The sequence below is a fragment of the Balaenoptera borealis genome, assembly GCF_965194805.1.
Source record: "Balaenoptera borealis genome assembly, chromosome: 12".
Lineage (NCBI taxonomy): Eukaryota > Metazoa > Chordata > Mammalia > Artiodactyla > Balaenopteridae > Balaenoptera > Balaenoptera borealis.
Window position 1 is genome coordinate 29318475 of NC_138869.1, and position 15207 is coordinate 29333681.

The 15207-nt window shown below is 40.1% G+C and overlaps 1 protein-coding gene across 6 annotated transcripts in view; it reads left to right on the forward strand.

The window, feature by feature from the left end:
- ADAMTS9 (ADAM metallopeptidase with thrombospondin type 1 motif 9) overlaps positions 1 to 15207 on the forward strand; it is a 181863-nt gene that overhangs the window by 18319 nt on the left and 148337 nt on the right. For 5 of the 6 annotated variants that reach the window (XR_014232106.1, XR_014232107.1, XM_082344613.1 and 2 more), the window contains exons 4-8: positions 10918 to 11207; positions 13480 to 13563; positions 13664 to 13779; positions 14781 to 14821; positions 14939 to 15044. Coding sequence is in view for 4 of the 6 variants with exons in the window: in XM_082344613.1 (XP_082200739.1) it covers positions 10918 to 11207; positions 13480 to 13563; positions 13664 to 13779; positions 14781 to 14821; positions 14939 to 15044 (637 nt within the window). In the remaining 2 variants the exon portion in view is untranslated. The remainder of the gene's footprint in view (positions 1 to 10917; positions 11208 to 13479; positions 13564 to 13663; positions 13780 to 14780; positions 14822 to 14938; positions 15045 to 15207) is intronic. The other variant, XM_082344614.1, reaches the window with a different exon arrangement.

Sequence of the window (15207 nt, forward strand, 5' to 3'; positions counted from 1 at the left end):
TCATTTTTCAATACTGGAAGGAACTTTAGAGAACTTCGAGTCCCTGTCTCTGTGGATAAGAGGACCGAGGGTCAGAATTCTGAAGGAATTTGTAATCTTAGAGCTAAAACGAATGGAAAAGTGAGCCGTGAACACAGACCTCTTGGTTCCCGCTCCTGTGTTCACTCCAGGCTGGAAATCAAGGAAGAGCTGTCCACGGATGGTGCCTGCAAGGGGTATGTTCAAAAGTGCAATTCAGATGAGGTTTTGGGACTGCTACTGGGTTTATTTTAAGTGTAAGGATAGTTAAGGATAAACTAGTGAGATCGTTTAAGAAGTTACATCAATGAGACTTTAGAGAAAGATATTAGGCTTCTAATTTACTTAAGGGAGTAAGTTGTCAGAGCAAGAGCTGAATGTACAGCAGCTAAATATCTGAGCTGGGCCAGGGTGCTGCAAGATGTTGGCCTGTGGTTGGGAGGGTCCCTGGTGAGTTCAGCCTGTGGTCAGAGTACAGTGTGTCCCTGCAACCACTCATGATCATGGTGGCCAGAACAGGGACATCAGGATGAAGAAGGGTTTCTACTGCAGGCCTGGTGTGTAAACTCGTCCTCAGTTGCCTGTAAGCTGGGAGACTTGTGTATCAAAGGAATGTGGGAGATATACTCCCTAGGAATTGGTTAGAAGCCTTTTTAAAGGGCTCCAGCCCAAGTGCTCTTTAATCTCTGATACGGGAGCGATACCTAGACCCGCCACAGGCATCACAGGGCCACCCAAGAGCTGCAGTGAAATGGCAGATAGCAGGAGCCCCTTTATTCCGGCAGCCTTAAAAGGCTGCTCATCTTTAGTAATGAGTTGCCACAGCCAATACCCCTAGAGCGCTTACTCTGCCCCAGGCCCTATTTCAGCACTTTCTGTGTATTAAGTCACTTAGCCCTTCCCACCACCCTGTTAAGGAAGAACCATTATTATCTCCATTTCACAGATGAGGAAACTGAGGCACAGAGGGCTTCAGTGACCTGGCCAAGGTCCCACAGATTGAATGCACAGATGCTGGGATTTGAACACAGATCTCCCTGACTCTCAAACTCTTATCAGCACATCATACTGCCTCCTGAATGCACCGCCCTGTACCACAGCCAGTAGCCACATGTGGCTCCTGAGCCCTAGAAATGGGGCTGGTGCTGCATGTTGAAAGGATAATATTTTGCATGTATTAGGGTAAATAGAATATATCCTTAAAATTAGTTTCATCTGTTTCTTTTGACTTTTTAAAATTTGGCTACTAGAAATTCTTACTTCCATGTGGGGCTCACATTTTATTCCTCCTGGAGAGTGCTGATCTGGAAGATCTCAAGCCATGTTGCAAAGGGGCCTGTGAAGCGGCCATCAAAAGCAGGCTGCAGACAATGCAGGGTGATTGTGGGCAGCTGGGATCCCGCTGGGCAGAAGGAGCCCATCTCCCCTTACTGCTAAGAGATGGAATGAGTCAAAACCAGCATTTCCTGAGGGGTATTTTGCAGGCTGTTAATAGCAAAACCAAACAATTTCTCAGTAAAATACAGGCCCAGGTATGTTCAGCATTTTATACTATTTCAAATAGATGTGCTTTCAATAATTTCTCAAGTTATTTCAAGGGTGCCTCAGTTTCCTCATCTATGAAATGGAGATAATAGTCCCTGTCTATTATTCTAATAGTCCCTGTGAGGAATAATCAGGTTAATCCATGTAAAGTTCTTCGAAGAGTGCCTGGCACAGAGGAAAGCATAAAACAAACGTCAGCCAGTATTATCGTAGCAGTATCATCGTCACATCGTCACAGCAGTTACCGTGTGCAATTGAAGGACCTGCACGATGTTGAATGAGGGAGCGTGCGGCAGGGCCTTTGGGGCAAGTGTCCCAGCTTGCACACCTGAGTCAGCCAATTTACCTCCGCAGGTAGCTAGAGGCACCCACCCCTTGGAAGGTGGTGTGATGACCCTCAAACACGCCTCCCACTACCCACCACCTGGCACCCATCACAGCCCCTTGAACTACAAGAAGCTTCTCCATTGTTTTCTCCCAGTGGCATCTCCTTCTGTCCCTGAAAGGAAAACCCATCAACAAACTCCACTTCATCTTGTTCTCTTTCCAGGGACTTTTCAATCCCCTCATAAATTGGCCAAGATCCCATAAGTTTCCCGATTCCATGGATGAACAAAATGTAGACTGGTTTCTCTGCTGCAAGACTTCTCAGAGCTCTTAAAATGCTAATGTGTGTGCAGAAAGTCCCAGATGTGAATGCTGTGTAAAGCATTTTGCAAACCCACTTGATTTGTTTTTGGAAATATCTTCTGGGACAAACGTTCTGTAAACCACTCCTGGGGAAACACTGTCTATAAAGGTTCTGCCCAGCTAAAAAGGAACTCTCTCCCACCACTGCCCTTTGCACCCATGTCCCAACGGTGTTGTCCGTGGAGCACTGTTAGATGCTGGGCATGCCACTTCCCCTTCCCCCCCGAAAAGCTAACAGTTTGTCCAGAGAAATGGGCTTGGGGACGTGACTCTCCTGAGTATCTAGGGATTCACTGTTGTTTTTCAGGCTATCAAATGGAGGACCCCTAAAAAAAGTTAAACCTTGGTGATTTTCATTCATACACTTTAGACCTTTATATACACAGAAGAATTCCTTCCCTTAGTTCCTTCCCCACCCGGTTTCTGGAAACACATTGTTCTTTACTAGAACATTCATTGGTTTTATGGCTATTTTCGTTTTTATGTTTTATCTCTTTCCACCCACCCCCATATTGTGCTTGTTTACCCATCTTCCTCTGATCCCAGTAGACTGTGACTCTCATCCCTTGGGGTCCCCACTTGAAGGCTTCATTGAGTAACTCTTTGAGGGCAGATCTTAGATGGGACTAGAACAGAGGGCCAGGAGCTGCCATCGGCTTCCATGTTTTGTTTCCTGTATGTTATCGGCCTTTGGAGCCAGTTGCAATGCGGAAGTATTTGTGGCATTTCTTTCCATCTAATTACATCTCTGACTAGGTCTTCCCACGTCAATCTGCATGTGCCTCTTAACCTAGATTGGAAGTTCCGAGGGAACAGGGGCTGGTCTTTATGACTTTCCTTCCTTCCTCCCCTCCCTCTCTCCTTTTCTTTAGAAGATTCTTTCAAAAATAGAATGGTTTTGTTTGAGAAACCCTGACGTCAACATTCTAATTCATAAAGAGGGGCTGTTTTGCATACTACTAGTAAAGCAATAACAACTAAAAATCCTTATCGCATTAAATATTTAATGGATCTTTCCTGTGCACCGTGCTCTGTGCCACAGGCATTTTACGTATTATCTCTTTTAACCCTCACAGTTACCCTTTAAAGTACATGCTGTTAGTATCCTCATTTTACAGATGAGAAAACTGAGCCTTTAAGATAGGAAATTGCCCAAGAAAGGGCAGCTACAGCAGCGCTAGGGCAGGAACGTGAACCAGGGCTGGTCTGGCTCCAGAATCCAAGTGTGAAACCACTACCGACTCCCTGTCCACTTCCTTCTGGCTGTCAAGTCCTGGAGGAGCAGAAAGGGGACTTGCTAAAATCCTTGCTCGCCAGTCTTCCCTTTGGTCCTGTGCTGTGATTCCCCTGCCCACTTAGACCATGAGGTCACAAGGTGGCTCAGTGCCTTAAGGAAAATTCAGTTAAATTTTGATAAACCTTATAAACATAGAGAGCAATAATTAACTTCCCAACTGTTAAAGTTAACATGCGAATCTCCTTAGCTCAACCCCAGTGGGTAGGAAACACTCAATGAGTAACTGCAGAATAACCAGGCCCGGATGTTATTTTCTAAAATAATTCCAGTTATTTAGTAATGTTGTATGCATTTTGTTGCATGGTAATGTGAAATGAAGCTCATTTAAAACATTCTTATCAGTAAATAAGCAAATGTTGTTTAAGTTTTTAGCTGTCAGGTTTTTTAAAATTGATACCATCTTAAATTTTTATGATACTTTCTTTTTAAAGATCGGCCCCAAGTTTTACTTCTGTTTTGTTGTTGCTGTTGTTTATTTCAACTTAGCCAGTGCCTTGCACAAAATAGATGCAAAAAATAATATTTTAAAATTCAGTTTATAATTTACAAGGAATTTTCTACACACTTTCTTATTTAATTCTCAAAATAGCCTTAAGGTGGAAACACCTATTTATATACCCATTTAAGAGGTCAGGAAACTGAGGCCAAGAGAAGTAATTCAGAAAAGGTCATTTAAGGGTGTAAACAGCTTATCTTTAAAATGATTTTAAGCCAGAAAATTGTTTTTCAGAAGAATAGTCTCTCTCCCTTAAATGGTTCCTTTTAGTTCGAACTCACTGCATGACTTTATAACTGGTAAAAAATAGAAAAAAAAAAAAACATTTATTGGTTGCTTCCTTTGTGCTGCATACTTTATATGCATGATCTCTAGTTGTTTCTCAAAACAACTCCTTGGAAGAGGTACTGTTCTTACTCAGCTTTTTTTTTTTTTTTTTTTTTTTTTAATTAATTTATTTATTTATGGCTGTGTTGGGTCTTCGTTTCTGTGCGAGGGCTTTCTCTAGCTGTGGCAAGCGGGAGCCACTATTCATCGCGGTGCGCGGGCCTCTCACTGTTGCGGCCTCTCCCGCTGCGGAGCACAGGCTCCAGACGCGCAGGCTCAGCAATTGTGGCCCACGGGCCCAGCCGCTCCGCGGCTTGTGGGATCCTCCCAGACCAGGGCTCGAACCTGTGTCCCCTGCATTGGCAGGCAGACTCTCAACCACTGCGCCACCAGGGAAGCCCTCAGCTTTACAAGTGGAAGAAATGAGGGTGAGAAAAAGTCAGTTATTTGCCCAAGGTCACATAGACCTTGAAGCTTGCTTTCTTCAGAGCACAGTATCTTAGAACAGTGGCTGTTAGTAGTATTGTAAGCATCACCGTTCCCCTTCATAGTTCTCAAGGCCAAAACAATTATAAAAGTCAACATTAAGTCGTGTTCTTGGAATAAAGCATTATAACTATAGTGCCTTTGACTTGGCATTAGAAAGCACACAACTGCAAGTTAGAGCTTTTTAACATGCCGAAATTTGTTTACATGCACGTGTGAGGGTTCCAGTGGCAAAATATTTTACTTTTCTCTGAATACAAATGTGCGTTTGATTCTTGGAGATATCACATGCTACTTTTTTTAATTGTCTGGTATTTTTTAGAGCAGTTTTACGTTCACAGAAAACTTGAGAGGAAGGTACAGAGATTTCCCATATATCCCCTGCCGCCACACATGCAGAGCCTCCCCACAATCAACATCCCTCATCAGGGGATACATTTATTACAAATGATGAGCCTACATTGATGCATCTTTATTGCTCAGAGTCCATAGTTTACATTACAGTTCCCTCTAGGTGTTGTACATTCTGTGGATATGGACGCATACATAATGACAGGTATCCATCATTATGGTATCATACACAGTATTTTCACTGCCCTAAAAATCCTCTGAGTGCTCTACCTATCCATTCCTCTGTTGCCCCAACCCCTGGCAACCACTGATCTTTTACTCTCTCCATAGTTTTGCCTTTTCCAGAATGTCATATAATTGGAATCATACAGTATGTAGCCTTTTCAGATTGACTTCTTTCATTTAGTAATATGCATTTAAGATTCCTCCAAGTCTTTTCATGGCTTAATAGCTCGTTTCTTTTTAGCGCTGAATAATATTCCACTGTCTAGATATACCACAGTTTATTTACCCACTCACCTACTGAAGGACATACTGGTTGCTTCCAAGTTTTAGCAATTATGAATAAAGCTGCCATAAACACCCCATGTACAGTTTTTTGAGTAGATATAAATTTTTAGCTCCTTTGGGTGAATACCAAGGAGCACGATTGCTGGATCGTATATTAAGAGTATGTTTAGTTTTGTAAGAAACATCCAAACTGTCTTCCAAAGTGACTTGTACTGTTTTGCATTCCCACCAGCAATGAATGAGAGTTCCTGTTGCTCCAAATCCTCATCAGCATTCGTTGTTGTTAGCATTCTGGATTTTGGTATATCATGGCTGTTTTATCTTTATTTTCTTGATATATGACATGATGTAAATTTTCATACGCTTGTGTACCATCTGTATATCTTCTTTGGTTCAACATGCTACTTTAAGATTTGAACTAGGCCAGGTTGCTCATAAGCTATTTAGTTTAGTAAACATGATTAATTTTTGAGGAATCCTTCAAGAAAAACCATGAAAAAATGATTTCCTTTCTAAATGTCGTATTTGAACTTCAAGAAGAGGCATGAAAATGGTACAGCCACTATGGAAAGCAATCCGGCAGTTGCTCAAAATGTTAAACATAGCCTTACCGTACAACCCAGCAATACCTAAGAGCAATGTAAACATGGCCACACAAAAACTTGTACATGTGTGTTTGTAGCAACATTATTCAGTTGAGTTGTTGAACCCAAATGTCCACCAATTGATGAATGAATAAACAAAGTGTGGTATATTTCTAGAGTAAAATATTACATGGCAATAAAAAGTAATAGAGTCCTGACACATGCTACAACATGGATGGACCTAGAAAACATTATGCTAAGTGAAAGAAGCCAGACACAAAAAGCAACATAGTGTATGACTCCATTTGTATGAAATGAGAATCCATAGGTACAAAACATAGGTTAGTGATTGCCAGAGACTCACCTACTGAAAGACGGGGGATAAAGGGGGAATGGGGAGGGATGGCTGATGGGTACAGGGTGTCTTTTGGGGGCAATAAAAATATCCTAAAGTTAGATAATAGAAATGATTACACAACTCTATAAATACACCAAAAACCACTGAATTGTATACTTCGCAAGTATGAATTTTATGGTACATAATTATATCTCATTAAAAAGTAATAACAAACGTAAAGCTTTCTGTGGGTGAAATGAAGAGCAAAAATACACAGACCATTCATACTGTGCTTTCTATAAGGGTGAAATTTCGTTGTGTAGCTCATTTTGATAAAACTATTAGCAAAGTGACCTTTCACATTTCAAATACTAGTCTCAATTCCATTATGCTAAAAGGTCACTAAAGAGAAATGTGAATGACTTTCTTTTTATCCTAACAATGTGTGTCCCTTGGTAGAAATTGTTCTCTGATATTAACAATTTCTATTCAGAGGCAAGAGAGTTGAGTAGATATATCAGTCATAGTGTCTGTTTTTTCCATGGTCAGTAAGTGTTCCTGCATTTGTAGTCACAGCGAATATTTGAATCTTTAAAGCTCTTACTCTTTGTAATGCCAAATTCAAAACTGCTTGCTAAAATGGTTAATGTGGTAGAAATTAGTTGGGCTAATTAGGTCAATAAATATTATTCTAACTCATTAGGATAAAAGGTCAGATGGTTAAAAGACTGGGACGTATGTATTAGAAGATGTTGCTTTTGATTCTGAAGAAGTAATTTTATTCCTGCATTTTTATACCACGTAAAGCATACTGAATTGTTTCTTTGACACACAGATTAGCTGTGAATGAAATGTCTTCCAGGTATATTAGAATTTACATGGGTTGTTCTCTGTTACCACTGTTCTCTGTTAGAAATCTCTTTCAGTGATTAATGCCTTAATTTCTTCAACTTTGCTACTTAAATAAGTGTACCTTTTTTCCAATTAGTGCCTTGATTTATCCTCAGGTTTTCCCATGCCCAAGTCCCCTCTGATGAGATGATTCCCCTGAATGGTCCAAAGAGTGACTTCTATATAATGTTTCCTCAGTGTTTTTCTCATTGCGGTTATGCTTTTCCCTAAATTAACCTGATAAGTCAAAATATTTATGGAAGACAATAAGTAAAGATTATCTGCTTTTCACAAACTAAGTGACGTATTTCCTTTTTTTAACAGCTTTATTAAGATATAATTCACATGCCATACTGTTCATCCATTTAAAGTGTCCAGTGGTTTTTTGGTGTATTCACAGCTATGTGCAACCATCATCGCAGTCGATATTAGAACCTTTTTATAACTTGAAAGAGAAACCTTGAACCCATTAGCTATCAATGCCTCCCCCCATGTCCCCACTCCACCTCCAGCCCTAAGCAACTAATCTACTCTGTCTTTATAGATTTGCCTATTCTGGACATTTTATATGACTGGAATCATAAAATATGTGGTCTTTTGTGACTGGGTTACTTTACTTTATTGATAAAGTTTATCAAAATGTTTTATAGTGATAAAGGGTCATTTCACAGGAATACTTAGCAGTTATAAACAAATATGCATCTTATACCAGAGCACCAAAATACGTGAGGCAAAAACGGACAGAAATGAAGGGAGAAATAAAAAAATCAACCATAATAAATGGAAACTTTCAATACTGTACTTTCAGTAGTGGGTAGAAAGCTAAGCAGAAGATTAACCAATAAATAGAAAACTTGAACAACATTGTAAACCAACTATACCTAACAGATATCTGTAGAACACTCTATCTAACAACAGCAGAGCACAAATTCTTCTGAAGAACACATGGAACATTCTCCAAACCATATGCTAGGCCATAAAACAAATATCAGTAAATTTAAAAGCATAGAAGTATTGCAGAGTATCTCCTCTGACTACAGTAAAATGAAATTGGAAATCAATAATAGAGAAATGGGAAACTCAAATATATTTGGCAAGTAAATAGCACACTCCTGAATAACCAAAGGAGAAGTTGGAAAATACTTTGAGATAAATGAAAATGAAGAGACAACATGTCAAAAGTTATGGGTTGCAGCTAAAGCATGGCTTAGAGGGAAATTTATAGCTGTGTCTTAAATGCCTCTATTAAGAAAGAAGATCTCAAGTCAATAATGTAACCTTCCACTTTAAGACACTTGAAAAAGAAGAGAAAACTAAGAATAAAGATTAAAGCAGAAATAATGAAATGGAGAATAGAAAAACAACAGAGACTTTAAAACCTTTGAAACTTTACTGATTATAATAAATTATATTAAAATATTTACAAAAGACATGAAGGGTATTATTTCACAAAATAAGTAACACATTTTAATGTATTTAAAAAAATCCAATTTTCAACGTGGCTTCTGTACACCTGTTGTTAAAAGCTAGTGTTTCTGAAAATATCCACCAGGCACTGTCTTTTTTCCAGTTCAGGCTCAGTTTAGAAACTGTCAACCAAACCATGAGCCCATCTCAGTCCTTAGCTCTTGAGCAGTTTTGCCTGATAGAAAGAGCACTGTTCAGGGTGTTGATCAAATCCATGCCTGATTCCTGATACCACCACATCCTGTATGTGACATTGGACAAGTTGCTCAATCTCTTTGAGACTTATTTTCCTCATCTGTAAAATAGAGGTAATTTTCTCAGCCTGAGAAGAATTATGAGATAACATATGTAAAAGAGCCTAGTTCAATATCTGGCATGAAGTAGGTGCTGGTCTAGTATCCATTCTGTAATCACTAGTGATTTAAAAATGGAATGACAGCCCAAGTACCTGTATGGCATGGGTATACATGTATGAATACTCTTGAAAGAGAGACTGGAGGAAAAATAGTCTAATGTTGAATCCTACTGCGTACCAGGCTTAGGGCTGGTCATGTTATCTATAGCTGTACCACATATAACTTGTTTGGCAATTTGGACTGATTTCACTATTTTAACAACCACTAAAACACTCACCTTGAGCAAAATACACATCCTGGCCTAAATTGATTGTTTTAGCAATAGGTTATAATGGTTATAAATATTTGAGCTCTTCAAATATGAAACCACTCAGAGTTTATAACTTTGTTGTTGTTGTTATTACTGGTGTAATAAATTCTATTTCTTGTGTCTTAGGAAAGCATATTTCTTAGTTGTGCAATTCTGTTGCCTGTTTGGGCTACAGACTCTTGGCATTAAAACTCTGAAACACATTTATGATTTGATAGGCAAGATAACTGATTAAATTCTGTCTTTACTCAAAGCATATTTTAGCAGGCACTTTTATGCTCATTCTGTTTATTGTGTGGTTGATGGCTTTGAAATTGAATATTTTCACCAGCAACACGAGCTTCAAACCAAGTTGGAGACTAGTGCTTGTCAGAACTTTAACATGAATATGAATCACTTAGAGATCTTTGTTAAAACGTGGATTCTGATGTATCAGGTCTCGGGTGGGGCCGGTGAGTCTATATTCTTAACAAGCTTCCAGGAGTTGCCAATGCTGCTGGCCCACGGACCGCACTGTGAGCTGCAAGCTTGTGTAGCATCCAAGAGGTACCTTGGCTAGAGTCAGAAATGAGGAGACCTCATCTGGCATTATATATCACAGTCCCAACTACCTATTCATACTCCCTGAGTGGAATCTACTTCCTCAACTGAGCCCTGAATCAAATTAATTAAAAATTTGGAAGCATTGAACAGCATTGATTCTATTCTTACATTTCATGCATTACAGTGATTGAATACCGTAAGAGAATAATGCCTTGTCATTCATTTTCTGTAGTTCCTTTGTACTGTCTATTAGCTTGCCCACCTCTTAGGCCCCTTTATACTGTATCTCATTGAATATGAAAAGTGGTGTACATGAAGCATTTCCATTTCCATTCTCTAGAGCTCTATAGCTGTGCTGTTGGCCCTTACTCCATGTATGGCAAAGAACAATGAATACAAACCACTTAAACCCCAGCCAGACTTTTGTTACCGGATGAAAAGAATAAGCAATTGTTTCCCCTAAACTCAGGCCTGATTTTCTAATACCTTAAGTGAGCATTTATGGAAGCTTCCAGAAAAGCTAATTTCAAGTCCTTAGTCATTTAGATGAGAGGGCAGATAGTTTCACCCGGAGAGTCCACAGCGTGTAGAACTTGATTTTGTATGTAATTTGACGACAGAGGCATCATTTTAAGACGTGTCAAATTAAATTCTTAATATGAAATAGATGTGGCTCAAAATGTAATGCATGCCATCTGATTTGTTACAGAACACAAAAATAGTCACAGGAAGGACAAGAGGAAAACGAGGACGAGAAAATGGGGAGAGAGGAGTAGCCTGGCTGATGACATGGCAGTATTAAAAAGCAGCTTAACCAAAAGGGCGCTTTCTGCCTATGGGAACAAGACGGACAGCACAAGGGAAAAGAGGACCCACAGGAGAACAAAGCGTTTTTTATCCTATCCACGGTTTGTAGAAGTGATGGTGGTGGCAGACAACAGAATGGTTGTATACCATGGAGCAAACCTTCAACACTATATTTTAACTTTAATGTCAATTGTAAGTACATTCAAAAGGAGGTGATTTATGATGTCCCTAAATGTGCCATTGGGGAATATGGGTTTCCACCCAGTGCTTTGGAGAACCATTCGGGGCTGGCATTTCAACGATTCAGGCAAGTGACTGAAGATAACATAAGATTAGACAATGACAGTAATGGGCATCAATAGTGAGTGTTTATTCTGTGTTAGACAATGTGCTTCTTACTTAAAAGTCATCATTTCTAATCCTCCTGGCAACTCTGCTAGGTAAATTGTCATTCTCATTTTGTTGTTAAGAAAACTGAGCCTCAAAGGAGTTGGGTTGCTTGCCCATAGTCATGTAAAGCCAGTAAAGTGGCTTAGGGACTGCATGTGACCCTCAGCTTGTCCACTTCCCAAAACCAGTGCCCTTTGACAGGTGAATTTGCACAGCCAGGTGTGGGTCGCCAGTAAGACTTTTGGACGCTGGTTGTGAATCAGAAGCCCTGGTGGAGCTTTGTAAAACGTCTCTATCCCCCTCCCTGGGATTCTAATTAAGTAGCTCTGGGGTGAGTCTTAGGAATCTCTCACTCCCATTTTGAATTTTTCTACTCCCATTTTGAATTGAAAAAGTAATAAATTTGCATGATTGAAAAACAAATCAAGCAGATCCAAAGACTAGTGAGAAAGCTGAAGTGCCTTTCCCCACCCAGGCTCCCAGGCCCCTTCCCAGAGGCAACCACTGTGACAGGTTTATTTGCCCGTGTTTCTAACCAGCACTGCCCAATAGAAATATAATGCAAGCCACATACGTAATTTTTTTAAAATATAGATACATGTAATTTAAAATTTTCTGTTAGCCACACACACACACAGAAGAAACAGGTAAAATTAATTTTAATCATGTATTTTGTTTTATATCTAAATGTTATCATTTACAAAATTATTAATGAGACTGTTTTCCGTACTAAGTCTTTAAAACCCAGTATGTGTTTCACACTCAGAACACATCTCAATTCGGACAAGCCACATTTCAAGTGCTCAGTGGCCACGTGACACGTGGCTACCATGTTGGACAAGGCAACTCTGGGCATTTCTTAAGCAAATATGTGTGGATACACTTTTTTTTTCAGAGATGGCGCATTCTCATACACGGTGTTACATATTGCTATTTTCTTGAAATACTGGAGATTGTTCCATAATAGCCCATGTGCTCTGCCTTCATTCATTTTAAGCCTAAGCATAGCATTCCTATTAATAGATTGATTCTAGTTTATTTGAATGGGAATCTACTTTTATTACATTCCCCCAATGAATATGAAAAGCAGCCATTTTGGAACACTGACTTAGAATTTCTCCTTCCTTCTCTGTGGCCTGTGGTTCTCCTTGTGTTTCCCTGCACTGCTGTGAACCATCCCCCCTGTGTTCCCCAACCCCTACCCCACCTGCCTCCCCTCCCCACTCTTCCTCACCCCACCTTCCTCAAGCTCAGTCCCATGTGCCCCAGCCCTCTCCTGTCCCCCAGCCCTCTCCTGTCCTGGAGGAGGGAAAGGAAAACCTAGTCAGGGCTTGCATAGACTCAACTCCATTTCTAACGCATAAATTCAGAACTGTTAAGGATTTTGATGACAAGCATGGACTCAGTGTCAAATTGACCTTGGCTGAGAATTCTGGCTCTGCTACTCACTGCTGGCTGTTTAGTCTTGGACAAGTTGCTTAACTTCTCTGAGCCTCAGTTTCCTCATTTGTTGAGCAAAGATTATAGTCACACCTAGCCCAGAATGTTGCTGTGCAGTTTTCAGCAAGGATCTAGTCCACAGTAAGCATTCAATGGATGTTAGCTCTCATAATTAACAATAATAATGAAAACAAACCAAAAAAAAAAAAAAAAAACAGGTTACCAGGTTGTGGAGAACACAAATGGTTGGTACAACAGCAGTATTAACAACTATGTGGTCCATGTGAGATTCCATAAAAGGCAATCCAGCTTCAACTGGGATGAAAAAGTTTGATCAAAAGTTAACATCCAGTGTTTTGGCACAAAGAACTGCTAAGTTACATGGCAATGCAGTTTCCCTGGAAAACACCTTGAAGTTTAAATTTGTTTGCATTCATTACTGTCTAAAGCTGCCATCTATGAATTTTACAAAGAGACTTTTAAGAAATGTTTGTTGAGTGAATGAAAATTCACAACTCCAAAATGCATATGTTGCATGAACCATAAAAAGAGGTGGAGCCCAGCATAAGAAGTGAATTGCTTATTGCTTACACGGAGTTCACAATTAACTTTGAAAAATTTATCTCGGTTGCAGGTAGCCTCTATCTATAAAGACCCAAGTATTGGAAATTTAATTAATATTGTAATTGTGAACTTAGTTGTGATTCATAATGAACAGGTAATAAAGTTTTTTTCTTCTTTCTTCTCTCTGTATCCGAAATGGCATATCTAATTGGTATTGGTGCAATGGACCAACCATACTTCTTTTCTGTATTTAGGAAGGACCTTCCATATCTTTTAATGCCCAGACAACATTAAAAAACTTTTGCCAGTGGCAGCATTCAAAGAACCATCCAGGTGGAATCCAGCATGATACAGCAGTTCTTGTAACGAGGTATATGGATGTCTATTCCTCCAGTCTTTTAGTTTCTGGTCACGTTGATGGGATGAGGTCATATGTTCCTGGTAGCCAGCCCCTAGGCCAGGGTTCTTCAACCTCAGCACTATTGACATTTTGGATCAGATAATCCTGTGCTGCGGGGACTGCCCTGTGCCCTGCAGGATGTTTAGCAGCATCCTTGCTCTCTGCCTACTACCTGCCGGTAACTCTCCCCCCTCTTAACTGTAACAGCCAGAAGTGTTGTCCAGATGTTGCCACATGCCCTCTGAGGGTGTGTGGTGGAGGAGGGCAGAATAACCCCCGGTGTTGAGAACCAGTAACCCATCGCCGCCAAGTAGGCAATATATGTGTTAGGCAGGTCTGAAAGTAAACACCTGTATAGAGCGGGCAGCTGCCATTCCCATTGAGCTCGTTACCATGCAGGATCTAAGTCCAATGTTGCCAGCTTTTGTGATTCTGTAAGAAACCAGAAATAAGGATACTTTTTTTGGAAAATGTGAAATCTCCCAGTTTTTAAATGGTAGCTTCTAGCTCAAAAATATTTAAAATATTTAAAATGCAGGGCAGCAAAGAGGTCTGCTGGCCTAGTGTGTCTCCCATCGGTCACCTTTGATATGGTCACAGACACTTGCTCTTAGATCAACTTAAATGAAAGGCATTTAGAGCCTTCTCAGAATGTTCTTCAGAAACTAGAATCACTTGCTTCAAAGTGTGAGGAAAAATCCTGGACGGAAAGGTTTTCACTTGCCCTTGGCTACCCCTGTGGCAGAAGGAGACCTCTCAATGTAGCTTTTCATCTGTAAGCCAGTGATTCCTAAACTTTTTTGAGTTGCAGATCCCTGGCTCTGTTAGTCTGCTTTTTGTAAAACCAATACCCTCCCCCCACCCACCCCCCTAAAGTGGTGATGTTGTGAATACCTGGAAGATTCTAACGTGTTTGCTTGTATTGACATTTACTCTTTGGTGTCAAGACCCTAAGTCTGCTTTGCTTTCAGACAGGATATCTGCAGAGCTCATGACAAATGTGATACCTTAGGTGAGTCTACTGTGCGTATCCTCTCTGGCTATAACAGTTGATGACATGTTTTTCTTCCAAGCCACAAATGCTTTTTAAAGTAAATCCTTGTGGGTTTTTTTTTTCCCCTTCTAATAGGTCTGGCTGAACTGGGAACCATTTGTGATCCCTACAGAAGCTGCTCTATCAGTGAAGATAGCGGACTGAGTACAGCTTTTACAATAGCCCATGAACTGGGCCATGTGTACGTTTCTTCTCCATATTTTCATTTAATTTGGAGTGACCTGAAACTTTTGTTCCTTCACATCAGTGAGCATTCACTTGACTTTAGAGGGTGTAAGATGCTTCTTGAATCCTAGTTGAGTTTGCAGGGTTGAAAAGCTTGGAATGTAGCTGGCAGAAATGAC